The sequence below is a fragment of the Antechinus flavipes genome, chromosome 1, assembly GCF_016432865.1.
Source record: "Antechinus flavipes isolate AdamAnt ecotype Samford, QLD, Australia chromosome 1, AdamAnt_v2, whole genome shotgun sequence".
Classification (NCBI taxonomy): Eukaryota; Metazoa; Chordata; class Mammalia; order Dasyuromorphia; family Dasyuridae; genus Antechinus; species Antechinus flavipes.
The window spans coordinates 48856656-48883104 of record NC_067398.1 but is presented as its reverse complement, the minus strand read 5'-3'; the positions used below and the strand labels follow the sequence as shown (position 1 = coordinate 48883104).

The window sequence follows — 26449 nt, the reverse complement described above, 5'->3', positions numbered from 1 at the left end:
TGCCATGATAATGGACAAAATAATGTAAATTCATGTACTTGGGAAACTTGGTGAGTGGAATCCATTCTTCCCTCCTTCCCTGATTTAGCTGTGAAGGAATCACTAAGCATCTATTTATGCCTTGTTATAAACAAATAGGTCACTTACTTGTTTGCAGCGCTCACTGCTCAGTTCTGCTCCATCTGTGGTGGGGCCAGAAGCATCACTTTGGAAAACAATAAATAATCTCATTTCTTGTTTTTCCATTCAGTTAAACAAACATTCATTAAGTAACTTCTATCTTCAAGTCTCTACTAAGGTTCTATTCTGACAGGGCTTGAAAACTTTAAGGATGGGGTTTAGTAATAGTTGTTTTCTGTTGAACAAGGACCAATCATACTAGTTAAATTTGAAGAGACAAATTATTGATAAAAATGATATAAGATACAAGGATTTAAAAAATAAAAAATAGTTCATGGAACCTATACAAAAATTGATCATGTATTACAACATAAAAACTTTAAATCAAATGCAGAAAGGCAGAAATAGTAAATGCATTTTTTTTTCAAATCATGATGCAATACAAATCACAAAAAATAAAAAATAGAAGAATGGAATGTCTAACCTCAAAGAGTTTACAGTTCAGTAAGGATATCAGACATAAGAAAAATAATGATGACACAGGTTAGAATGGAATGACATCCACAGGAAAGTTCAAAGAGAAGAGCACCAGAGGTTTTTAGTAAGAATTGTTACTTTTATCTGAGAAGAAAGGGAAGAAGAGAAAGCCTACCTGAAAGGGAAAGAAGGATTTCAGCAGGCAGTGATATAGGAGTGATATGTGATTTAGACAGGGGAGATGGCATGGGCAAATGCAAAGAGGTTAGAGGGAAAGAAAAGACTGAAACTAGATTGCTGCAAAATTCATTTTGCCTAGCAAATAAAATATATAATGATAAATTGTGTGAAGTGAGGCTGAAAAACTAGATGTGAATCAGATTTCAGAAGACCTTCAATGCCAGGTTAAGGTTTCTATATTTTACTTGGAAAGCAATAGGAAGCTGTGAATGTTTTAAAGCTGGGAAATAAGCTGGTCAGACCCATGCCACAGAATGATTACTTTGGTAAAAATGTGAAGGACAATGCAGAGAGCAGAGATGGGAAATAAATAGGGAAATCAATTAAGAGCTAATTCTAACAGATGACATCCATCCAGGTCCTGCACAAGGGCAGCTAAAATAGGAATGGAAAAAAAACAAATATTGTAGAGATAGAACCAAAAAACTTGAGAGCTTATTGGATATAGGGGTGAGGAAATGCCTCCAAGTGCCCCAGAGGTATGTGTTATAATGCCAGTGAAAACAGGGAAGTTAAAAGCAGTGATGGTTTTGGCAGAAAGACAGTGAACTCAGTTACACAAATGTGATGCAGACTATTTTGCCACAAATGATTCAATGGGACCTATTTTTTCCTGAGAGGGATAAAGGTGCAAGCAAAGACTCATGAGAGGTATATTCAAACACAAGCTGATGCACTGAAAATCTTTATCAAGATAAGTCCACCAAAAACTCCTAACCAAAGAATATCATGAAGAATAAATAAAAGAATTATTACTTCTTTAACTCTTTTAAGGTTTACAAAATGTTTTCCCCATAAAAATCCTGTACTTTATGTCAACTGCACTATTAGGAATATTCACTCTTACATGTGAGAATCTGAGGTAAAATGATTAAATGACTTCACAGTCAAAGAGCTAACAAATGGCCACACTTAAGACTTAAATGCAGTCCTCCTAAATCCAAGTCTTTCCACTACAGCCTCAGAGGCTCTAAAAGTATCTCCTCTTCTGAGCGCTTAGAAACATCCTGACTGACAAAATAATTCCAAGGAGAAGTCACCATGCCCTAAATTCATCACCTTGTTGCCATTTGAAATAGACCAGAACGTGGAAGCCCAATTTTATAAATACAGCATCGAGTGACAACCACATATCACAGACAATACAAAAACAGCATTGCAAAAATGTCAGTTCTTATTATATCGGTCAATGCTAAGGGGAAAAAAAAAAAAAGGTGAGATGCTGGGAAAAGAACAGCAGGATATAAAAGGCTGTTGAGTTGTGAAAATTTCCGGGGGGGGGGGGGACCTAAACTCCATACAATCTCTAAAATAACTATACAATTTCTAGATACATAGCTCCCAAATCTGAATTCCCAATTTATGAGTCATTTTGCAAAAACTAGAATTTACTGCTTGGTTTTATAAATTCATTTAATAAAGAAAGGGGAAAATGAGCTGCTGATTTCCTTCTATTTGTACATAAGTTAAGGCCTCTCCAAGGGTAACTTTTCTCTAGAGCAAATAATTGGTATTGTTTTTATTGTACCATGAATATGTTTATAAGAGCTATAACTAGTAACAAACTCTTGCTTGTTTAACAAGTTAAACAAACTGAACTTTTTCTCTTATTTGTGAAAACAGTGAAATATGTGATTGACAGATTTGTACAAAATGAAAACAAGAGTTAGACTTTGAATGGGCCAGTGTGGGAAAGTAATGATGCTCACCTTTCGTAGTTATCTTAGAGGCAGGAAATATAGAACGTGGAATCTTAAAATTGAAAGGGACCTTACTGTTCATTTAGTCCAACCATTCATTTAATGGAAAGAGTTTAAGAGATTTTTCCAGTCATATAGCTAATTGGTGTCAGAATTAAACCTAGAACCAATATTCTTCTGACTCTTAGTCTAGGGCTTTTTCTACTATACAATACTCTCTTTAATGTGGGTTACAGTTCTCCTTGTGACACTCACTAGCTCTACCTAAAAACAGAAAGGTGGGTTAGGAGATCTCAGGTCCTCACTAATTCTATGATCCTAAGACTATAAGGACAATTCCTAACTAACATCTTTGAGATGCACAAACTCAGCATGCTCTCACCTGTCTGCTGCCATACTACCCACCATGGTGATGGCACCAATAATCCCAATTAGTTTGTATTTGAATACAGTACTAGAAAGCTGTTTTCGAATCACCAGGTACATGTCATCCTGCAAAGGATACAGAAAAATAAAGAAACTGTTAGTTATCCTTATTAAGCTCTTGTTTTCCAATCTATAAACGAACATGGAAAATTAAAGTAACTTCTTCATTCATACATAGATATACATACATGTGCATAAACCCAAACATAATTTTTTTTTGGGGGGGAGCTGAGACAATTGAGGTTAAGTGATTTGCCCAGGGTCATACAGATAGGGAGTGTTATGTGTCTCAGGCAAGATTTGAACTTAGGTCTTCTTGATTTCAGTGCCAGTGCTCTATCCACTATGCCACCTGGATGCCCCAAATACATGATTTTTCTTTTTTTATTTTAAATTTCTTTATTTCTTTCTTTCTTTCTTTCTTTTTTATTAAAGCTTTTTATTTATAAAACATATGCACTGAGCCTTGCAAAACCTTCTGTTTCAAATTTTCCTCTCCTTCCCCCTCCCCTCTCCCTTAGATGGCAGGTAGTCCAACACATAACACATGATTTTTCTAAAGAAAATTATCTATTGGTCTATTTCATGTTCCTGGAATTAATAGAAAGACACATGTAGTGTGACATAATCTGTAGCATCCCAGACCAACCTAGGAAAAATTACTGGAATTCCCACTTTACACTATTTATCTTTGCACATATTGCTTGATTCTAATCATGTTTTCCATAAATGTAGTTTCTTCAAATTCCCTGAACTCTACAGGGCATTTTGAGGAGTTCCAGAGAAAGAAAGCATGGTCATGGGAATCATATTTGACTTCTGCTTATTGAATCACTTCCAGCTTCTCTCTGAACACTGCAACTCTCATATAGTTCTAATATGATGAGCAATGTAGAAAGGTTCCTTATTCCTAAAGGCTTCAAAATCACTGCCCTAACGAAATATACAAGAAAGTTTGTCTTGTTTGTTGGGATTTGTCTGCTATATAAAAACAAAAAGTATTGATAAAATTTAAAATTTTTAATTAAAAAAACAACAACAACAACTAAAAGACCCTAAGTAAGAAACCCTGATGCCAGGGGAAAAGACAGGAATTGACGCTTTCTGACTAGGTAGTAGCTGGGCTGTTCTTAGCCTGAATAGACATGTCTTCAGAGAAATACTTAAGAAAATATAAGGCGTAAAATCTTAAAAGGAAAGCCTATTCACTATTCTACAAATAGCAATACTGAAAACCACTTCAGTAGAAATACAATGAAGTTGTTTGTTATTCAAAGCTAAAATCCACAGTAACTTGATCTTAGGAATTTTGGATTCTAATATAATCTGCTCATCCATTTCAAGATTAATTAATTCAACAAATATTTATCAAATATATATTAAGTAAGAACAAAAAACACTGTACAAAGTGCATTTGAAGATGCAAAGAATATAACACAGTCCTTTATCTTCACAGAACTTATAGGGAAACTTTCCTTACATATAGAAATGAAAGAAAATGTGTACAAATCATTTAAAAAGGCAGTAGCTGAAGCATTCTAATATGATTAGATTGGTACAGAGGCCTGTGGGAGTTGAAAGCAAAGTTTACTTCTGGCTAGGAGGAAGAAATTCAAGAAAGGCTTCAAGGCAGGAATTTCTATCTGAGCTTAGCCTTGAAGAACAGGCAAACATTCAGTTGATGAAGGTTAGAGAATGACTTTCTTGGTGGAGAATGCCATGACAAACAGAAGACCGTGTTCAAGAAACCTTGAGTTAAGTACAAGTTATCTGGAACATAGAGTAGAACAGTGGAAGAAAAAGTGAGATTGTAAAGGAAGAAGGGAACAAAACACAGAAGCACCTAAATGCCAGGGGGAAGAGTCTGGACTTAACTTGGTAAATAATGAGGAGCTTTGAAAAGTATTTAAGCTGGGTCAGGTGTAATATAATCAAGCTGTTTTTTAGGAAAATTAATCCAATCTTATTAGGTAAGAGGAGATAGTCCTAGCTAGGGCTAACTAGTTCTTGAAAGATAGACCTCCAAGATAATCATAGTCTTGCTTCAATGCTAGATATGGCAAATGTGTGACCCTGAGTTGCCAAAGGTTATGTCAGTGAAGTACAAGCTCTAGCAGGATCTACTATATTCGAAAGGCTTTACATAAAGTCATGGTGACAGACTGTCTCCTTTCTGATGATCAATTTAGCTAAGTAAAAGAAACTCATTCCCCCTAGGCTAGCTATATGGTCATTATTCTTTGGCCTTCATAACCCATGAGAAAGAAAAATAAAAATGGTCCCTGGCACTATATGGTGCTTTCTGTTTCTGCAGTGGTATCGTGGCAGAGGGTGCTAAATTTAAAAAAAAAAAAAAAAGTCTATGACCACCATAAATACTGTTAGTATGTTAAATGTCCAGGGATCAATGACCCTAATCAGTTCATGTGATTTAATGATCTTTAAGTTGATGATCTTAGATCTACAGCTCCAGCCCTCATCTTTCTCAAGTATAGCAAAACTACCTGATGGCCTATTTTGAACTCAGTCCCATCTGCAAGCAATCTACACAAGATAATAGTTAAACCTATGGGAATCAAGAAAAAGAGAGAAAGAGAGACACACACAGGGAGGGAGAGAGGGAGGGACAGAGAAAGACACAGAGATAGACACTGACAAAGACACAGAGATAGAGAGAGAGAAAAGACAGATATAAAAAAGAGAAAGGGAGAGAGGGGGAAAAAAGAGAGAGAGAGATAGAGAAAGAGAGAGAACGAGAATATATCAAAAGTGAAAAGGAGAGAGCTAAGCTTAGAACCTTGGGGAACACTTACATGGGAAATGTGATATGGATGATGAACCAGCAAATGAGACTGAGGAATGGCAAGAAAGGCAAAAGGAGACTAGTGTCATAAAAGCCCAGAAAAGTGAGTGGGTCTAATGCAGCAGAAAGGATAATGATAGAGAAAAGTACATCAGGTTTGACCATTAAGGAACCACTGCTAATTTGGGGGAAAGCATTTTCAATTTTCAGTTGAAAGATGAGATTGGAAGTCGGAGAGCGGTGCCTGAGAGGAGGTAAGTTGAGACAGTTTATATGGATGGCTTTTTCAGAGAATTTGGCTGGAAAATGGAGGAGAGCTACAGGATGACAGTTTTCTCCCACTATGGTGCCTCTTACCTGAATATGGCTGCTGTCTTCATGTCCCTTGCTAAAAGCCAGTGTACTAAGAATATGAAACAGTTTTCGTATTTGAGAAGGGGTCAAATTATCCAGATAATCCAGAATGCCCTATAAGGAGAAAACCCAGAGTAATCAGATCATGATGTACAGGAATTATCACTTTCTAAAGATCAAGGTGGATCAACTACCTATGAGGTACAGTAGAAAAACCCTGGATTTGGAGTCACACCATTCTTAATCTGTTACCACCTGTTTGTCCATAGAAATATCACTTCTACTCTCTGGGGCTCAGTTTGCTAATCTGTGAAAGAAAGGAAGTGGATTATATCATCTTGAAATCTTATTAGCCAATGGTTAAATACACACATATATGTGCATATACATGTGTGTGTGCATGTAAAGGCATCTAATCATACATAGGTTCCTAAGACAGTGCAAGAAGTTCCAGTCATAACAGTTGATGGTATAAATTTAATCTCAGATGATCACTTGTAAATGGAGATTTAACTGAAGACCTCAAGCCATTGATTAACCATGAGGAAAAACTGCCTCTCGTAAATCAAGCACAGTCTCTAAACCCATTCCTACCCAGCTTGGCTCACAGTTCAGTCTGCAGCTGTTCTGAAAGGCTTATTCTGTTGCTTCATGCATATGTTCTACCTCCTCAAGCAGATAATTGGATATAACTGGAGAGGTGGAAGCAAATTCCATGATTTGACCAAGGTCATACAGGCAGTAAGTGGCAATTGCCACTCAAACTCTCAGGTCTTAAGACTCCAAATTCAGTGTTCTTTCCAAAAGTGGCATTCTTCCCTTGAGCATAAACACTTAATCCTACTATGTAACAGCTATGTGACTATGGGCAAACATCTTTATCTCATCTCTATCACCCCCACTCCCCAAAATACTCTGCACACAAGAGAAAGCACTAAAAAAATGTACTTAAACTAAAAGACATATCTTCTCAAAAATGTGCAGGGATGAAGTATATTCCAGCACTCAGTGGAGAGAAAAGCACCTTTACAAAGACAGCATACAGTCTCACAGCAGACAGATTGATAACCACTAGCTCTGAGAGCACCTCTAGAGCAATATCAACTTCAGCATCATTCCCGCTGCAGACATGGGTCACTAAAGCGCCAATTACTTCCTGCCAATAGAAATGTAATTAAGAAAAGGTTAAACAAAAAATATACAGTGATCTTGTACATGTCTCTTCTCCAATTTATATATTTTTTACACCCCAGAAAAACTCTGTATCTAGCGTATCTCAGTGATGGTCACATTATCTTTATTTTTTACTTTAAAATAATAACTTTTCATTCTCACTTTTTGTTGTTGTTTGCTTGCATTTTATTTTCTTCATCATTTTCTTTTCTGCTTTGACTTGATTTTTCTTGTACAGCAAGATAATTGTATAAATACATATGCATATATTGGATTTAACATATCTTTCTACCATGCTTAACATTTATTGGACTACTTGCCAGCTAGAGGAGAGGGGTAGGAGAAGGTGGGGGGAAACTGGAGCACATTAAAGAGTTAATGTTGCAGAATTATCAATGCATATATTTTGAAAAATAAAAAGCTTTGATAAAAAATAATAGCTTTTTATTTTCAAAATATATGCAAAGATAATTTTCAATATTCACCTTTGCAAAACCTTGTGTTCCAAATTTTTTCCCTCCTTATCCCACTCCCTCCCCTAGACAGCAAATAATCCAATATATGTTAAACATGTACAATACATATTTCTACAATTACCATGTTGTACAAGAAAAATCTTATTAAAAGGGAAAAAAATGAGAAAGAAAACAAAATAACAAAATAAGCCAACAACAACAAAAAGTGAAAATACTATACTGTGATCTACATTCAGTCCTCACAGTCCTCTCTCTGGATACTCAACATGATTTTTCTAGCACCATTTTCATAATCTCTCCTTAAAGAGCTACATCTGCTAAAACTTTCACTTCATGGTTCATGTTCATGAAGGGGAGTTTTGGAAAGTTTCTTAACCTGAGATCCATGAGCTTAAAAATTGAAAACTATATTTTAATATAATTGGTTTACTTTGTAAGTTAAGCATTTAAGAATATTCTGAGAAAGGGTCCAGAGCCTTTGCCAGATTGACCAGGAGTCAAAGCACAAAAAGAGGAAGAAGCTTGGTCTTGCAGTTCATTCTTTTTTTTTTTTTTAATTATAGCTTTTTATTTACAAGATAGATGCATCAGTAATTTTTCAGCATTGATCCTTGCAAAACCTTTTGTTCCAATTTTTCCCCTCCTTCTCCCCACTCCTCACCCTGATGGCAGGTAGTCCCATGCATGTTAAATATGTTAAAGTATATGTCAAATACAATATATGTATACATATTTGTACAGTTATCTTATTGCACAGAAAAAATTGGATATAGAAAGAAATAACCTGAGAAGAAAAACAAAAATGCAAGCAAACAATAACAGAAAGAGTGGAAATGCTATATATTGTGGTCCACACTCATTTCCCAGTGTTCTTTCCCTGGGTATAGCTGGTTCTGTTTATTAGTGATCAATTGGAACTTATCTGGTTCCTCTCATTGTTGAAGAGAGCCACATCCATCAGAGTTGATATTCATATAATATTGCTGTTGAAGTGTATAATGATCTCCTGGTTCTGCTCATTTCACTTAGTATCAGTTCATGTAAGTCTCTCCAAGCCTCTCTGTATTCATCCTGCTGGTCATTTCTTATAGAACAATAATATTCCATAACATTTATATACCACAATTTATTTATCCATTCTCCAATTGATAGGCATCCATTCAATTTTCAGTTTCTAACCGCTACAAAAAGGGCTGCCACAAACATTTTTTGCAGTTCATTCTTAATTTGTTGGTATACCTTTATTTTTTTCCCCCAAGAAAATATGGGTCTGTATCCCAAAGAGATCATAAAAAAGGGAAAAGGACTCACATGTGCAAAAATGTTTGTAGCAGCCCTTTTTGTAATGGCAAGAAAATGGAAACTGAGTACATGCCCATCAGTTGGGGAATGGCTGAATAAGTCATGATATATAAATGTTATTGAATATTATTTTCTATAAGAAACAATCAGCAGGTAGATTTCAGAAAGGCCTGAAGAGTCTTAAACAACCTGATGCTAAGAAATGTTGAAAACTATTTTTGCATGTATTTTGAAAATAAAAACCTATTATTAAAAATTAAAAAAAAAAGTTTGAGGCTCAATAAACATAATTAAAATTTGAAACTGTCTCTCTTCTTATCACATTCTCTTTCTAAAATGATCTAATGATCCCTGCTCTACTGAGCCAAATTAAAAAAAAAAAAAAAAAACAACAACCAACCACCATATTTCAGTTCAGAAATTAACTGATGTTTATCATTGCAGCCAAAATGAGAAATGCTGTGATAAAACTAATCAATCTAACTGCTAAGTGTGAAACATAATTTTTTCAAATAGAAGAATTCTAACCCATTCCCATTTTTCCCTGTGTTCCAGAATACCTGTTGATAATATGTGTCAAATGACACAAAGGCATATTTGTAAAGAAGGCTGCCAAAAGAAATCACACTTTGTTCTGTGGAGTGCAGCAAATTCTGAGCCAGTGATAAAATGGATGGAAAGACATCTCTGAGAACCTGAAAAAAACACAGTCAATGGCCTATGGAAAAGACATTCAACTTTTTGGACTTGAAAAATAGTTAACATTAAAATAGTGCTTAAAGGGTTACAAAATGCTTTAACATAAACTATTTATTTTGATTAGAGTTATAATAACCTTATGAGGCAGATCAAAGATTTAATAACAAAATTTTCCCTTTTATACATGAAGAAAATGAAACTGAAAGAGGGTGAATGCCCCATGAATGACCCATCTAAGAGTAGAAAGCTAGATGTGGGAGGGTAAGGGCTCAATGCTGACTGACTCAATGCTACTGTAATTCCTATGACACCAGACCCCGTAATTTGCTATTTTGGGTTTCTCTTCTCTGGACTCCAGACACTGCCTGCTTTTTATTAGAAGGGTCCCCACCATTAAATCAATGTCTTCTTCACCTATTCTGCTTGAAGATTTTAAATGAAACTAAATTTCATAAAACTGCTATAGACTGAAAAGGCCCAAGAGAAAACTGATGACTTTCTTCAAAGAATAAGGAATACCTTAGGCAGAATTTCTAGGAAGTTGCATTGTTAATTTCATTCTCAAGATCGGCAAAATCCTTATTGATACTTAGAAAATTCAGTAAACATTTAATAATGGAAAGACTGTGAAAAAAATAGGCACAATGCATACTATAAATGAGTCCAACTATTCTAAAAAAGCAACTTGGAATAATGCTTAAAACTTAAGATTTTATGGTACAAAAATACAATAAAATAATTTGGGGCCATATGCAAGTATCAAAATGACAAATTTAGAGAAGTACCAATCAATAAGCATATATTAAGTATCTATTCGTGTTCCAATATGTACGAGGATACAAAGATAGAAATAAAACAGTTCCTGCAAGGAGTTTACATTATACTGGGGCAGACATACCCATATAAAAGTATATACAAGGTAGCTTGGGGGAAATGGGGGTGAGGAGTAGGCACTATCAAGTGTGAGACATCAGGAAAACCTTTATGTAGAAACTTGTGCTGGAATTAAAATTTGAAGGAAAGAATTATAGAAAACAGTGGAGGATGTAGACAGTGCATAGATATGGAAATGGAAAAACCATAGGAAAGCTAAAAGGTTGAAAGGAGAGATAGAAGCTGATTAGTTTGGCTGACCCATTCTTTTTCTTTTTTTTGAAATGAAAGGCTCACTGGATAGGGACAGAAAAAAGAACAGATTCAGAATTGTAGGTGACCCAAAAACAAAAGCTATCAATACAAGATAGATGTTTTTTAAATGGCAGACTATGGCTTTTGGATTTTATTCTAGAGTTAATAGAGAACCATTCTATGCTTCTGAATAGAGATGTGACATAATGGGATCATTGCTTTAGGAATACTATCGATTAGGTAGCTGTTTGGAGACAACTGGGAAAAGAAGATCAGAGGCAAAGAGATTAATTAAAAAGCAGATGAGAAACAATGTGGTCCTGAAAAATGGAAGAAATTGAGTTAAGAAGTGGGAACAGATGCAAGAAGTGTTATGTTAGGAGAGATTCAACCAACTTGGCACCTGGTTGGATATGGGGGGATGAGAGAAAAGAAAGAAAGAGGTGAGGATAATTCTAGGGTAATGAACCTGGGTCACAGGAAGGGTAATAGCACCACAAACAGAATAAGTTTAGAGGGACAACCCTGGAGGATTTTCTGTCTCAGACACACTGAACCTAATTTGTTAATAAGAGGCCTTATAGGTAGAAAGGTGTAGTAGACAGCTGGTGATAAGTGTTACATAAGCCAAAGAAGGCAAGAGTTTCCAAAAAAAAAAAAAAAAAAAAAGGGGTGATCCATAGGACAAAAGCTGCAAAGATGTCAAGCAAATGAAGGCTACAAAGGGCAGCTAAAATCCATAAAGATCCTTATATTGGAGAGGAAGATTTCAGTTAAATGATAGGATTGAAAGGCAGACTATAAGTGGCTGAAACACAAGGGGAATAAGAGAAAACAGAAGTAACAAGTGCAGATAACTTTTTCTAGGGGTCTGGCTGGTAAAAGAGGCATAGGACCATGCATTAGATACGACTTGAAGCCTCTGAGCAGAGGCTGGATGTGCTTGTACTTGTCAATATTATGGCCAGGAGTTTGGTGACTTCATGTCTGAAACTTACCAACATGTATGTGCAGAATGTGCTCTGAAGCAGCTGCTCTGGGATGTAGCCCGACTGAACCTTGTTTCTCAGCACTCTCTCAATGTACTTCTTGCTCTGAGTGTTTACACTATAGATGATCAGAAGCATCAGCAGGTCAAGAACCTTCCACAAGAAAAATGACAGGGAAATGAATCAACTTGCAAAGAGCCAACAAAACAGCTAAACAGAAAGCCCAAAGAGCCTCACAAGAGACACCTCCACTTTTAGTGTGCGAAAGAAGAATGAGGAGCCAGCAGAGGAGACAAAACAGTCCAACAAGTAGGAATAGAGGCAGCACAAAGTTCTGGTTCTCTAAAGGAACCAGAATCTCAAGAAGTAGAGCAGGTCTGGGGTTAGTACAATTGACTTTCGGGCAGTGACTGAACTTTTAGCTCTACTTTGTCAGATCTCCATTTCTAGTGAAATAAAGAATGAAGAGCACAGGGAGTGGGGCTGTGTATAAGAAGGAAATTTAGAGAGATGTCAGTTAAGTAGGAAATTTCTCCTTGTCTTTGAGAGCAATAAGGAGGATTCGTTTAGAATTTACAACTTTTACTTTTTGGTCAGTCAAAGTTCATTATAATTACAATGAACCAAAAAATGGGAGCATATCATCTGAGAAGTCACACCCCAGATGACCTGAAATCATCAATAAAGTGTCAGCACACAGTAAACACAAACCCCCACAATGACTATGTTTCTAAGAAAGGCTCAAATTATTCAAACCCAAAAGGCATATGATTAGGGAATTATGGTACATAAATGTCACCTTGTGGTCAGACACAGAATCAATGTTTTCAATTGCCTAGAGAAAGAACAAAAATAAAAGAGCATTTAGAAGTAGAATGCAGCATCTTATTTTAGTTCAGTGTTTCCTCATAAACACAGCTGACAGTACCTTGGGTTGTTATTTATTTCTCTATATAGAGGTGCTCTCTCCCCAACTAGATTACAAAAGATACTGGTCCCAAGTTCAAATCAAGGCTCCAATACTTCCTCATGGAGGAGCTTTAGGGATGTCTCTTAGTCTGTAGCCATACCCATGTAATAGTGATAATAACAAGACACAATTTACCTCACAGTATTACTGTGAGTGAAGTACTTTGTAGATTCTAAGGAGCTCCATCAATGTGACTCATCATTATAGAGAACTATTCTAAGTCCTCTTAGGGCAGGAACAAGATATTACACTTTTTTGTATGCCTAGAGCCTAACACAACAGCCATCACCCAGTAGATATACAATAACTTCTACTGATGACAAAATGAAACTAACATACAGAAGAGATCCTTTCTTCCTGAGCTGCTCTTTCCACTCACTTTTCCAACTAAAAGCAGTTAATTGTTCTCCCAGTCACTAAATCTTTAAGTTGTATTTCTTTTTATAATACTTCTTTCTTAGGACTATAGAAAACCACTACCAAATCTCATCTCTTCTTTCACAACATCTATAAAATTAGTGCGTTTTCCAATTATACTTTCTTCATCTTATTATCAATTTCCAGTCTCCATATGGGCTACAGAAATCTTTGGAAGGTGGAAAGATACTTAAGTGTTATGACTAAAAAGAAGTCAATTTCTCTGGTTCATTTCATTCTAAGTTAATAAAACCACTAGCCTTTATATAAACAGAGGGATTAGTTTGTCTGGACCTTATCCAGAAATCCTAGTAACTGGCATTACTTATCTGCATAATAGTAAACTAAGATGTATAGGGGCAGCAGAACCCAAAAAGCTGATTTGCTGGGTATCCAATCCATGAGCTTAGTGGTCTCTAAAGAGACATCACCTAAGCAACTGGGCTAACCCACTACAAAGGCCATGTTTGAGGACTTGGTACTTACCTTAATCCATGCTTCTGAAATGGCTCTCTCATATCGAACAGCTGACTTGATCACATCAAAGAGGAGAGAAACACAGTCTTGATGGCTGTTTTCTTGATTTCCAGAACTTAAGCAAAGGAAAAAAAAAAAACAAAACATGTCCTTCTATGTTTATGAACCATAAGCATTCCTCTCTACCAAGCTACAATGAGGCTGTTTTCAGGAGACTGTCCGGCTAAGCAGCTTGCTTTTCAAATATCACTCAGGATAGTGACTTCCCTGATGACCAAAAGAAAAGGTGACCAGGAGAAAGAGGTGTCAAGGACTACTATACCTCATAAGACCTTTATTTTTCAATTTGCTCTGGGAAGTTTGCAGCTGAGGTGGCAAAATACAGTATTCTAGATCCAACTTTTTCCGAAGCTCAGAAATCACCTGTAGAAAGCAAAAGATTCCTGGTGTGTTCTAAGCATTTACAATGAATAAGCTCAAACCACTAAAATGACATTGACTTTCTTTTAAGTTTGAGGAATTCGAACAGTTAAATAAATGATACAAACTCTTTTTTTTAAATATAAAAACTTGATAATAAGATGCCATAACTTTCAAAATGCTGTAGCTGATATTCTATAAGAAGAGAACAAATAAGAGAATATAACCAGTAATGTTATTCTGTACCCCTCAATGCTACCTTACCTCACCAATCAATCTGAAGGAAGGGGTAGAGAGAAGAGTAGGGGAAACAAACTCATGGAAAGATAAGCAGATTTTTTTTTCTGATTCTTTGAGTATGAGTAAAAACTATGTTTTCAAGTTTCTCTTCCATTTCAGCATAGAAACTCCACAAAGGTTGAATCCAAATCTATAGATGTTGCAATGTTTAACAATATTTTAGGTAGCTGGTGAGCAAATAAACCAATGTACCTCTAATGCATCTGTGACTGTCACTGCATGAAGAATGAACTTGATTATCACAGGTAAATTGTCCAGTGTCACAGCGGATAGTTTAGTCATCACTAAGTGGCGCACCTAAAATGGAAAGCAAGACTACCATAGGCTCTCAAATTCAACATTCAGTCCTATCAACTCATGAGGAAAAAAAAAAACAAAGAAAAAAATTTCTCATTGCCTTGCTTTCCCCATATGTAAAGTGGGAAGAAAAATATCTCTTAACTGAAATTTCTAAATTACTGAAAAGGTAATTACTAAAAGTATTGCATAAAATTCAAGTATTTAGAACATTTACTAAAACTACAAAATCAGCAATAAATCGCTTTTCTTTCTGCCCTAATCTGAGTATAGTTTTTATATGCCTCGCTTCCCCTGAAGAGTAACAAGGTAAGGTACTATCTAAAATACAATTTTTCACTACAGTGACTTCCTTTCTTGTTTTGTTTTTGTTTTTCTGGTGAGGCAATTGGGGTTAAGTGAGATGCCCAGGGTCATACTGCTAGTAAGTGTTAAGTGTCTAAGGTCGCATTTGAATTCAGGTCCTCCTGATTCCAGGGCTGATACTCTAATCACTGTACCATCTAGCTGCCTTTATCTAGCTGTAACTTTCTTTAAAAGTATTTGTTTCATATTTACCAGGTACTGGTCTACCTGCCATCTAAGGGAGGGAGTGGGGAGGAGGGAAAAAGTTGGAACAGAAGGTTTTGCAAGGGTCAATGCTGAAAAATTACCCATGCATATATCTTGTAAATAAAAAACTATAATAAAAAATAAAAACAAAAAATGGAAAAAAAATTTTAAAATATTTGTTTCTTGAAAAAACTGGCAGACAACTCGCTCTCATTCTCTCTCCTTCCCTACCTTAGACAGAAGCTTTGGATCAAGGCGGAGGCTAGAAAGCACATCCAGGATGGGAACCGTCAGCATTGTATTCTTCACCAGAAGGTCACTGTGTACAAGTAGCAGTAATTACATAAGAAATTAACATAGAACTAAGTGAATGCAAACTTAGGAAGATCTCCCTCCCTTTAGAATTGCAAGCTTGGATAACATTCAGGCTCAACAAAGCCTATTTCTATTTCAAAGAGTTGAATCAGTAAACGAGTTATGCAAGATGACTACAGAAACCCCACTCTGGAACAAGGTGGTAAATGAGAAGGTGCTAGAATTTTTTTTCAGGGGAAAAGAGGGAACTACTACCATAATATCCCCTCTGTTTTTACAAGGGCTTAAACTGACAAAGTAAAATCTTGCTTTTAAAGCAAATAAGATGGCAAATTTCTTCCCCTCTCATTAATCCAGTTTTTCCTCAAAAAAAAAAAAAAAAATCTGGAGAGGTAATGTGGTGTGTAAATACAACTAGTATCACAGTTCCAGTATATTTATTTTAGGCCAAGTACACTCTGACCTCTTCTGTAAGCTTAAGATTTGGAGCGTTAATGAGACAGATGTTTGTTTTTGTAATCCATAAACTCAACCTCCTTTATTAAACAATAAATCCTTAGTCAGGTGCTACACTAACAGGTACAGCTCTCCAAATCCCTGTCCAAGGAGACATGTGTACACAAGCTGATAATGGCAGCAATCCATGTGGGAATAAAAAAGTTCACCATGTCTAAGGAGTTATACTTCCTTGATACTGATTTATACAGTGATAAGGACTGGGCTGATTGGTACTTTCTCTCCAATTTAAAAGTCTCAGAGAGAATCCTAGAGCAGTGAGGTATTTCATAACTTTCCAGGGTCACAGAGCCAGTATGTGTTGGAGAAAGGATATGAACTCAATTGTTTCTGACTTGAAAACTACTTCTCTTTACATCACACTTCCTTGCCTCTCTTGACAGCTGGTTTAGATGAGATTGATCAAACATAGGACCTTAGAGCACTTAGGCTGTCTGCATTCTGGATTACTAAGGGATAGATATAAGTCATTAATGACTAGGCCATGTAGCCTAGGCATTCCCTTAGGACACAAGGCCTGGTTAGAATCCTAATCACATGACTCTCTGTCTTAAGTCCCAACTTCTCAGTACCCTGGCAACTTTAAATTGAAAAACAGGTGCCAATCTTCATTAATAAAGATAATTACCCTATTACTGAACTCCTAAGTCCAGTTCTTTTTTTTTTTCCTAAATCCAATTCTTTTAAAAAATGTAACAAGGATTTATGTGCTTTTATGTGCCCCATGAAATCCAGATCTACCCAACTCTAGTATTTTCTCCTTCCCTTTCCCCTATTTCCCTAGCCTAGGCAGCAAGTAATCCATTATAGATTAAATGTGCAATTCTTCTCAACATATTTCCACATTTATCATGCTACAAAAGAAAAATCAGATCAAAAAGGGAAAAAAATGAAAGAAAAAAAGCAAGTAAACAACAAAAGAGGTGAAAATACTATGTTATATCTTTTGTAACTTTTTATTCACATCTTAAATTTCACTTTTCCAACTACCTGCATATCCCCTGTTTTTGCTACTTCTCTTTGCAGAATACTACATATGGCATTTCTCCATTGTCTTGTTAATTTCCTTGAGATCAAGGCATACATTTTCTCCTTTTCTTAAAAAGAACTCCTCAAAGATTACAGAAGACTTTACACAAGATGGGAATCCCGAAAACACTGCGGATGAAAGAACACGGACATTTTCCTCTTTGTCCACAGTATTCAAAGCAATGGTTTCAAAAAGTAATCCCAAGATGAATCAGATCAGGTTAATGGAGAAGCCTTGCTGGGATCCAGATTCCCTTTCCTTTTACAGTAATGATGTTTAACTCGTAAAGAGTTACTCTCCTCACATTTCCCACAGCCTAACCCTTCCCTTCTCCAAGGTCCAAATGCCAGAGCAGTACATCAGACTTCCCAAGAATCTCCAGGACAGCAAAAGACTTGTTTTCTAGAAGAATATAAGAATAATCTAAAGGTGCTTTGGTGAAGTTCCAGGGGGGTGGAGAACCTTGAAGACTCTAACAGTCTCCACGCACACAGGGGTTTTGTATGCAGGCTATAGTAGGATGGGGTGCAGTATCACAAAGAATACTACTCAGTGGCAGAAAACACAGATTCACGTAACGCATTAGGGATGTATTATAATAGAGACAGTTGACAAGAATATCTACTTTTCCATCAAAATAATATTACATCAGTAGAAATGACATGCAAATGCCTTTTTCTTCACAGTGAATTCTGCAGTAGCATGCTATTAACCATCTGTTCAGAACTGCACTAAATTTGTTAACTTTGTTACTCAACTTGTGAACATGGAACCACAAATTGAAGGAAAAGGAAGCACTACAAATGGAGCAAAAAACAAAACAAAACAAAACAAAAAAAAAACCCAGTGTAGTGTTCTTGTTGGTTTTCTGGAGATCTTGGGGCAGCCTTACTTTCAGATTAATCACCACAAGAACAGCCAGGTGTTAAAATGCAAAAGTCTTCTGAAATGAATCTCAGTGAGTCCTAAGGCTTGTGCTTCAGCCTGTAACCACTACGATGGAATGAATGTGTCTCTGAGTCTCTTCCAAGTCTGTGCCTGGCCCTTCTGAGTCTCTCTCCAAGCCCTTCTGAGTCTGTCTCTGGCTCTCTGAGTCCAAGCTTATATGCTCTACACTGAGTATAAACCAATCATTATATCACTAGGGAACCATTATTTGTTGTAAGATTAAATCAATCATACTGAACTTAGAGAACTATTAATCACCATGCTAAACTAGATAACCATGTCTCATCAATTCCACTGACTTAATACCTTGTAAGAATCCTTGTTTCAAGTTCAGAGTTCTGGCCCATAACAACCCAATGATGCAGCAGGAAAAAGGAATCAATTCCTTTAAGTTAAGAGAATTGTCATTTGAGTGCCACTGTCAAGTAACTACATTTTTCCTTCATCATGAGTCCACTATTACTTTTTAAAAATCTGGTTAGTATGTTCAGAAGACAAATGAGGTTAAACCCTTTGGTATAATCTGTCAGCAGGCTAAGGCCTAATGCCAAGCAATTGTATTCACAAAGACCCAAATGAGCAACTTTGGAGGGAAAAGACCAGGCCTCTAATCCCATCTCTGCTTCTTGCTGCTCACATGCCTTTGGGCAGGTCACATAAGCCACATGGGACCTCAATTTCACATTGGTCCAAATAAAAGTCAGTGGCCTCTGAGGCCCCTGCCAGTTTTAGATCTATGCACAGGGAAAGTAAGTCATTGATAGCCCTTATGGTGGGCCAGTAACAAATTAACAGAAGGATGACACTCTTTTTTAGACCAAAGTAATAAAAAATCATTTCTAGGACAAGATCCTGCTGAAAGCATTCTCTAACTATATTTTAGTACCTCAGCTCTCCAGCCACGTCACCATGTTGAGAGTCTCCAATTATCTCAGGCAAACTGGTTATGAGGTCATGCTGCAGGGTCACTGGTGCAATACTGATCAGCTGCATAATCTTGGTTGTAAGGTCCTAGAAGGTTAAAAACAAACAAACAAACAAACTACAACAATCCAGGAAACTGTGAGGAAAACCAACAGAGAAATGCTTTCCAGTCCCATTTGTGAGACAAGGCATAAAACTGATATTCTGCTCTTGATTATACAGGCTTAATTCCAAAGCCTGTTCCTAGCTATGACTGGAAAAAGCTTTGGGCTAAGTTCTATCTGAACTTAAAGGTTGGGGGGGAGGGGAAGAAGAGAAAGAAATTAAGATGCTCGGAATGATTAGGAGAAAGAAAAAAATGAAATGCTTCAAATGGTACCTCCTTTAGGACACCTTCCTTGATCTCCTTAGCTGAAAATGCTTCTGCCTTCTTCAAAAATACCCTAACTCACTTTGTTTAACTCTTTTGGAGGTATTTCTCACACTTGGCTTTATGTTATAGTATTGATATTTGTAATATAGTCATTTCTCTGTCTTATCTCTATATAAAACTGAGATTATTAAAGCAAAGACAACATTCTATTTATTTTGTAGTACACTTAACATCTAGATTGTCCTTTGCACATTATTGGCTTTCATGCATGTTAAATGTTTTATCCCAAAGTATGTCTTTCTTACCCTGATGTTTCTATTTATGCCTAAATTTCAAGCTCTACTTGCTTTTTTCCCTGACTACTAAGCTAGAATTCTCCAGAAGGATCTGGCCATTAAGATATCAGGCAAAGGTCAGTAGGATATATTTTCAATAAAACCTGAATACTGGATTGGGGCTTTACTGAATCCTCCAATCAAAGGCAGCCTCTTCAATAGATCAAAATATCTTGGGCTACCATTTATGGGGCTGGGTTCCAAGATATCACCATCCTCAGACTTCTGGGGTCCCCACACTCCTGCCTGTTTCAGATAACTGGACAATCCTTTCATCTAATCACTACTCAATACCTCAGTTAAAGCTCTATCATACCTGGTATGATTGATAAATGCCATTAGTCCCAGATCTCTAAAACAAGTCTCCAGCAATCTTGGAATCTAGGCAAGTGTCATAGCCCAGACCCAACTCCTATTCTAAAGTTGTGCCACTTCCATTCAACCACAGGCGAACCTCTACACCATAGTGAAACAACAAATCAAAGGGAATTAAACTATCCTAGTCTCAAACTGCTATATCACTTGTACCAAGCTCTGGCTAGTGAGCACACACATTTACCAAGTCCCAATTCCCAGGTTACAGTTATGCCATACCCCAATGCCCAGGATAGGATTTCATTTATTCAATATATCTTTAAATACTATCTATTATTATGTACCAGACATAGGAGTCACAAAGATAAGAACACGTTAGGCAATGGTCTCAATGAGCTCATGTTACATTTTATTTGGAGAATATGGGAATAACTTGTACAAAAATAACAAACACACACACACAAAATAATACTATTTTAAAAAAGACTATACTATCACAGTTGAGTAGGCGTCTATGTACTTTATAAAAGTAAACATTACCTATTTGTAATAGAAGATATATTAAATAAAAAGATGTTAATTATACAAAATGATATACCAATGCCATATAAATGCTATACATGAAGCATTATGAGAAAATATGAAAGAACTATAGGTTATTACTTTTTTTGCTTTCATTTATATTTTATCAATGTTCAAGATTAAAAATTCCTTATTTCTATATTTATTAGACTGTTTTTTTATAAGTTTATAATAAAAATTGAAAATAACCCATTACTTTTCAAATTTCTATCCCTTAGGTAATGAAATCTAATCATTCATATGCTAACAAATTCTTTTGGATATTGTAAAAAGTTAACCACCATCATCATTCTCAATGATCATTTCTCAATAAACTAGACATATGGAAAAAAGGGGAAAAAAAGGCAGCTAAAGAGAAAAATGCAATTGCAAATTAAAAAGTTTTTGGACATGGGCAATATGGAAATTTACTTGATTTGATTATGCATATTTGTTATAAAAGTTTAGGTTTTCTTTCCCTCCTCCCTCCCTAATGGAGAGAAGAGAGATGGGAAGAAGAAAAAAAAAGTTTGTAGATTAGAAAAGAAATTAATTTTTTAAAAAATCTATCCTTACACATAGCTAGAAAATAAATTAAAATGATCATAAAGTATACCTTGCCATCAATAATCCTGTCAAGCCATTTGAACTGATTGATAATAAGCCGAGGCATGTTGAGTCCATCATTATTAGTGCTGAAATGTCAGAACAGGAAAACACAAAGTGTCTTTAGCTTTTTTTATAAGAACAGAAAATCCTAATATGACACAGAAGTTTTCTTTTCTACTAAGTATGACTTTCAGGAAAGTTGAGACTACTTCCTTGAGGAGACTCCTTTCCAGGTCACACTAGCTCTCTCTATACATCTGCCACTTACCTCTCATAAAGAAACTCTGGCAACTTTTCAAATAAGATTCTGATAATGGCAGGCTGTAAAAAATATACATTTAGGTAATAAGTTAGACTACTCCAAAACATTAAGAGAAAACCTATAGTGACCAATGTCACCAATGCTCCTCAATAAGCCCAGGAAAGCCCCAGTTGAACCATCAGAGACGCTCTTCTTAAATATCTCAGTTTCCCAGAAAAATATCTAGCTTAAAAAAAAAAAAAAAGTAAGCATCTGTAATTTGTCCCAATGACCAACAAAGTACCATAAACAGCTAGACTCTCAAAACAATAGTTAGCAGTAACAGTTCTAACTGCAAATTCAATTAATGACATTTAAAACAGCAATCAGATAATAACAAGAAGCTTAACTTAGTCTTATCCTATTTGGTTCTGGACAGCAGAGTGAAGAGTTATAGATGGACCCCATGTTGGGTGTGCTGTACAGCAGATTCATGTTCAAGCATGAGGGCTTTCCAACTCTGAAACTCTCCACTGAAGAATTACATTGACTAAATCATGCTCAGGACTTCCAATGGAATGAAAAATATAAGGATAAAGGAAGACAAAATTACTGTAGAAGAGGAGAGTTGGAAGAAATGCATGAAACCCAAAGCTGAGAAACTGAGAAGAGAAATCAGGACAACAGAGACTTGGGAATAGAGAGGGCTACTGGGTGAAATAGCCTATCACCAGTTGTAAGGCCCAGAAATTTATCCAGTAGTGATCCAAGTAAGCAGCAGCATATCCTTAAGTTGTACCAGAGGCACATAGTACAAAATATATCCCTAATCAATTTTTAAAACAAGTTCAGCTGCGGTTGGAGGTTAGTCATGACCTTAGAGGTCCTGGAATACTGCAAAGCTAACAGACATAGGAGAATGGTATCTGGAGAAATGATATTTAGTAGCGGTCTATTTTAATTGTGCTTACTAACTAGGTGTGAAGTGTAATTGTTTCTATGCTGCTGAAGAACTTCACATGTCGTCAGCAATCTCCAAATCTACCTTCTATCTGTCCTATCACTTATGTCTTTGCACAAGGCCATATAACAGTTGAACATGCCAACATCACCAATATAATCATTTCTTGACAGTATTTGAGTCATTTATACTAAACTGACATAAATTATAGTCCTTTAAAAATTTTTATTTGGGGGGAAAAAACGCAAAATCTCACCTGTAAACTGTCAATCCCCAGCAACAGTTTAATGAGGCTCTTATAGTAAGGAGTGGCCATGCTGTAAAAGAGAAATACAGACTCCACTCTAAAGGATGAGCAACGAAAAGATAACCCTTAACCAGAGAATAGCTGATATACTGTGTTACCACAAACACATACTGTCTTACTGAAAGAATTCTAGAAAAATTCTGGCTTTTAACCTTCACAATCTTATAATCTAGAAGCTGGACTGTGGGGGGAGGGAAGGAGATGTACCTTATGATGAAATTTCAGGAAATTATTAAATTCCTTCTTTTACTCCAGGGAGATACTGTGCCCTAGTCCTATCTCAACTGTGCCAGCTATATCTCGTTTTCCACACCTTGTCTCCTCTTCTTGTAGTCGTTCACAAGATAAGAGGCAGTTCCTAAAACAGTCTCGATCTTCTATGTAGGACTCCAGGCCACCAATAAATTCTTCCACTGCCTTCATGAAAAGAGGAAAAGGAAATGAGTTTTGATTTAGAGCAAAGGTTCTTAATCTGGGGTCCATAAAATTGTTGGTTTAAAAAAATAGTAATTGAATTTCTTGTTTTTTTGGGGGAAGGATTAAAGGAGATGGCAACTGGGCTTTAGTGACTTGCCCAGAGTCACATAGCTAGTAAGTGTCTGAGGCCAGATTTAAACTCAGATCCTTTTGACTCCAGAGCTTATGATTTCTCCACTGAACCAGTAACCTGCCCCTAAAAAAAAGATATTTCAATATAAATAGTTTTCTTTGTAAGCCTATATATATGTTATTTTATGCATTTAAAAGCATCACTCTCAGGGGTCCTCAGGCATAACTAGACTATTAAAAGGGTCTATTACACAAGAAAGGTCAAAAACACCTGATATAGAGTCCTTTAGTAAGTGGCAAAATATCACTAACTTATCTCAACCCTACAACAGTTTTATTCTAGCTCTTGGACTTCAGTGTAAAGTACTGCTAGTAAAAATAGAAAAGTCAGAACAAGAAATACATACTTTGGGATAAGAAGGGTGTTTCCTTAAAGCTTGAGAGAGCTTCTTTTGGAAAATTACTTGATCCACAGCTATAGAATAAGAAATACAAAGTTGATATCAGAATCAATAATTAAATTAAATTTCAATCAGATTGTCTTTAACGTAGATTATTATTTCAAGTTCTATAACCCTCCATTAATGTCATTAATTTTTACAAGTTGCATGTTTCTGTCCTGAACAGACTAAGAGAATCTTTTAGCTTAACAGAAGCACCATTCTTACATCAGCATTACTATCAGCAATATTCTTAATAAAAAGCTGGGTGTTGCTAGAAGATTAACAAATGCTCAAAGAACTTATGTACGTAAAATATCTTTTTCCACTGAAGTTTTAATGCTACAAAGCAACATCAGGATCTTTCATTTTTCTGGGACTCCCTTTTCTCCAATAGGGGTTAGACAATCTATGGCTGAATGTTCCAAGTACTACCCTATCCTATTATGAATTTAACAAATGCAAACAATCATGAACATTTTTGAGGCAAATTATAATAGCATCTTATTCACAGGATTATTTTGAGAATCAGATGAGGTATATAAAGAACCTTGTGAACTTTAAAGTACTATACAAATGCTATTTTTGCAGCTTTTTTTTGTATTTTAAAAAATATTTCACCAATACTTTTTTTTTGGTATCACTATCACTAAATTGGTACATACTTTAAAAATCTATTTGTAAACAGATTTTCACAGAATCATATACAATCCTTTTGTTTGTACTTTGTATAAGGAAATGCCTATGATTTTTGAAATGTCAAGTTTGTTTAAAAAAAAAAAAAGACAACAATTCTCTACTAATCCCTGACTGATAGCATTTTCTCAACTCTCTCCCACTTCTTCCCAGTCTTTTCTAATCTTTATGGCATTAAATGTCAAAAGCATATAGCTTAATCCTACCCCACACCCAACCCCTCACAATCGTAATGACAGCAAAGTACTAGGATAAAGATAAGAATATTACCTAGTTGATTTTGCTTTTCCCCAGTTTTAAGAGTAACTCCAGCTGTCTTGAGAAGCTTTACAAAAGTAGTATCATTCTCTACTACTTCATTCTGACCAATTGATTTTCGTGGCTTTTTACTTGCTTCATTTTTTTTGGCTTCAAAAAAAAAAAAAAAAAAAAAAAAAAGAATTATAGATTCCATGAACAGAGAAGCAGTTGTTAAATGCAAACAAAAAAAGAACCTCAATAGTATCCTCCAAAGACAACAGATCCAGGATAAAACCTCCAAACATAAAAGTAGCTAATTACCACAAAAAAAGGAAAAATTACATCAATGAATATGATTCTTCCATTTGTTCATTTTTACCCAGGAATTACAATTGTATAAAATTTGCAGTGAAGAAATTACAAAAATATTTCTACTTAACATCAGTTTTTAAGGATAAATATATGGAATGTGGATTTCTGTCTTTCTTATGTTCAGAATTCAGATGGACATCAACAGAAATACAAAACACTGAATAAGCAGTAAAAACTAGAAGTAACATATGGCCTGCCTCTCTTATCGCTTCTCCCTTTTCTAGATCTTTCTTTTTCTTCTATTTCTTCTTTATCCTCTGAGCAAAATTGAAAACAAAATGCTGAAAAACTTTTAAAAAATGTTCCTATGGCCAATAGATCCATCTAGTCATGATTTGCATGCTCTCTCTTTCAACAAAAATAAACATAGATACAAGAAATGAAACAAAAATTTATTTATTGCACATCTGCTAAACCCTGGTCTTGTCCCAAGAAAGTCAATATAGAAAGACAATATCAGATAGCATTATCTAAGCAGCCATTTACTTTTAGTAAACAACTTAGGCTATTCCCATTTAAATTTAAACACTTTTCAATCAGAAATACCTTGGTAACACTACTTTTACTAATTTACTAAAAAATACTACTTTTAATAAAGGTGATAGGTCACCAAATTTTCTGTTACCAAAACAAAAAGTTCATTATTGTTAATTTTTTATATTCGGAAATGTTTCTGCTTCTGAAAGTATACTAATGGAAATCCAATACATATTTCCAACCAATAAATTGGGTCAGTCAGCCACAATTTCCCCAAACTAGATGAGATAACAAGCTCTATGATTATAAAACTGGACAATCAATAGATAAGAGCTCCCTTTTTTAGAGAATATGTACACTGAACCAAAGCTATTGTCTACTACTTCTTACTTAGCATTTAATGCCTGGTATTGTTACTTAAGTTTTAGATAAAGAAATCATCTTTCTAAATAAAAAGCCATCTTTCTACCTATATTACAAACTCCTAGAGAGCAGAAATTATATTTTATATTTTTATATCCCTTTCAACACCAAATATAGAGCAGCTTTGTCAAAATAGTGGCTCAATAAATGGAATGATAGAAACCCAAGTTTCAATAGAAATGTTTAGTAGAAACCTCTTTCCTGACCCACAGAGTCTCTATATGACAACCTCCTAGCCAAGCCCTCAGGCTCTGCCCAATCACCGCCAGTGGCAGCCCATTCTAACTATTTCCTGAATGAGATGAATAACTATTCACACACTTGTGTAATCATCTGTTAGGCTCCTTCTGTCTTCAGGTCTTGACAATCTTCTTTTCCCAAACATTGTGGACAATATCTTCAACAGCCAAAAATCACTTCCTATAATATCAAAGAGGATAAGTTAGCCTCCAGATAGGTTTTGAATTCCTAACCAAAGTTGTATCTCAAAGGAAAAA

The 26449-nt window shown here is 35.7% G+C and overlaps 1 protein-coding gene across 2 annotated transcripts in view; it reads right to left on the bottom strand.

The window, feature by feature from the left end:
- FANCD2 (FA complementation group D2) overlaps nt 1–26366 on the bottom strand; it is a 58042-nt gene extending 31676 nt beyond the window's left edge. For both annotated transcript variants that reach the window (XM_051982023.1, XM_051982033.1), the window contains exons 1-19: nt 26274–26366; nt 24711–24848; nt 23712–23779; nt 23069–23172; nt 22705–22765; nt 21515–21567; nt 21254–21332; nt 19016–19140; nt 15552–15639; nt 14664–14768; nt 14074–14174; nt 13761–13866; nt 12687–12722; nt 11897–12040; nt 9632–9766; nt 7145–7276; nt 6124–6234; nt 2920–3029; nt 148–205 (exon numbers count right to left, since the gene is read on the bottom strand). In XM_051982023.1, coding sequence (XP_051837983.1) covers nt 148–205; nt 2920–3029; nt 6124–6234; nt 7145–7276; nt 9632–9766; nt 11897–12040; nt 12687–12722; nt 13761–13866; nt 14074–14174; nt 14664–14768; nt 15552–15639; nt 19016–19140; nt 21254–21332; nt 21515–21567; nt 22705–22765; nt 23069–23172; nt 23712–23779; nt 24711–24848; nt 26274–26337 — 1818 coding nt within the window. In that variant the 5' untranslated portion in view covers nt 26338–26366. The remainder of the gene's footprint in view (nt 1–147; nt 206–2919; nt 3030–6123; nt 6235–7144; nt 7277–9631; nt 9767–11896; nt 12041–12686; nt 12723–13760; nt 13867–14073; nt 14175–14663; nt 14769–15551; nt 15640–19015; nt 19141–21253; nt 21333–21514; nt 21568–22704; nt 22766–23068; nt 23173–23711; nt 23780–24710; nt 24849–26273) is intronic.
- Nucleotides 26367–26449: the final 83 nt, after the last annotated feature.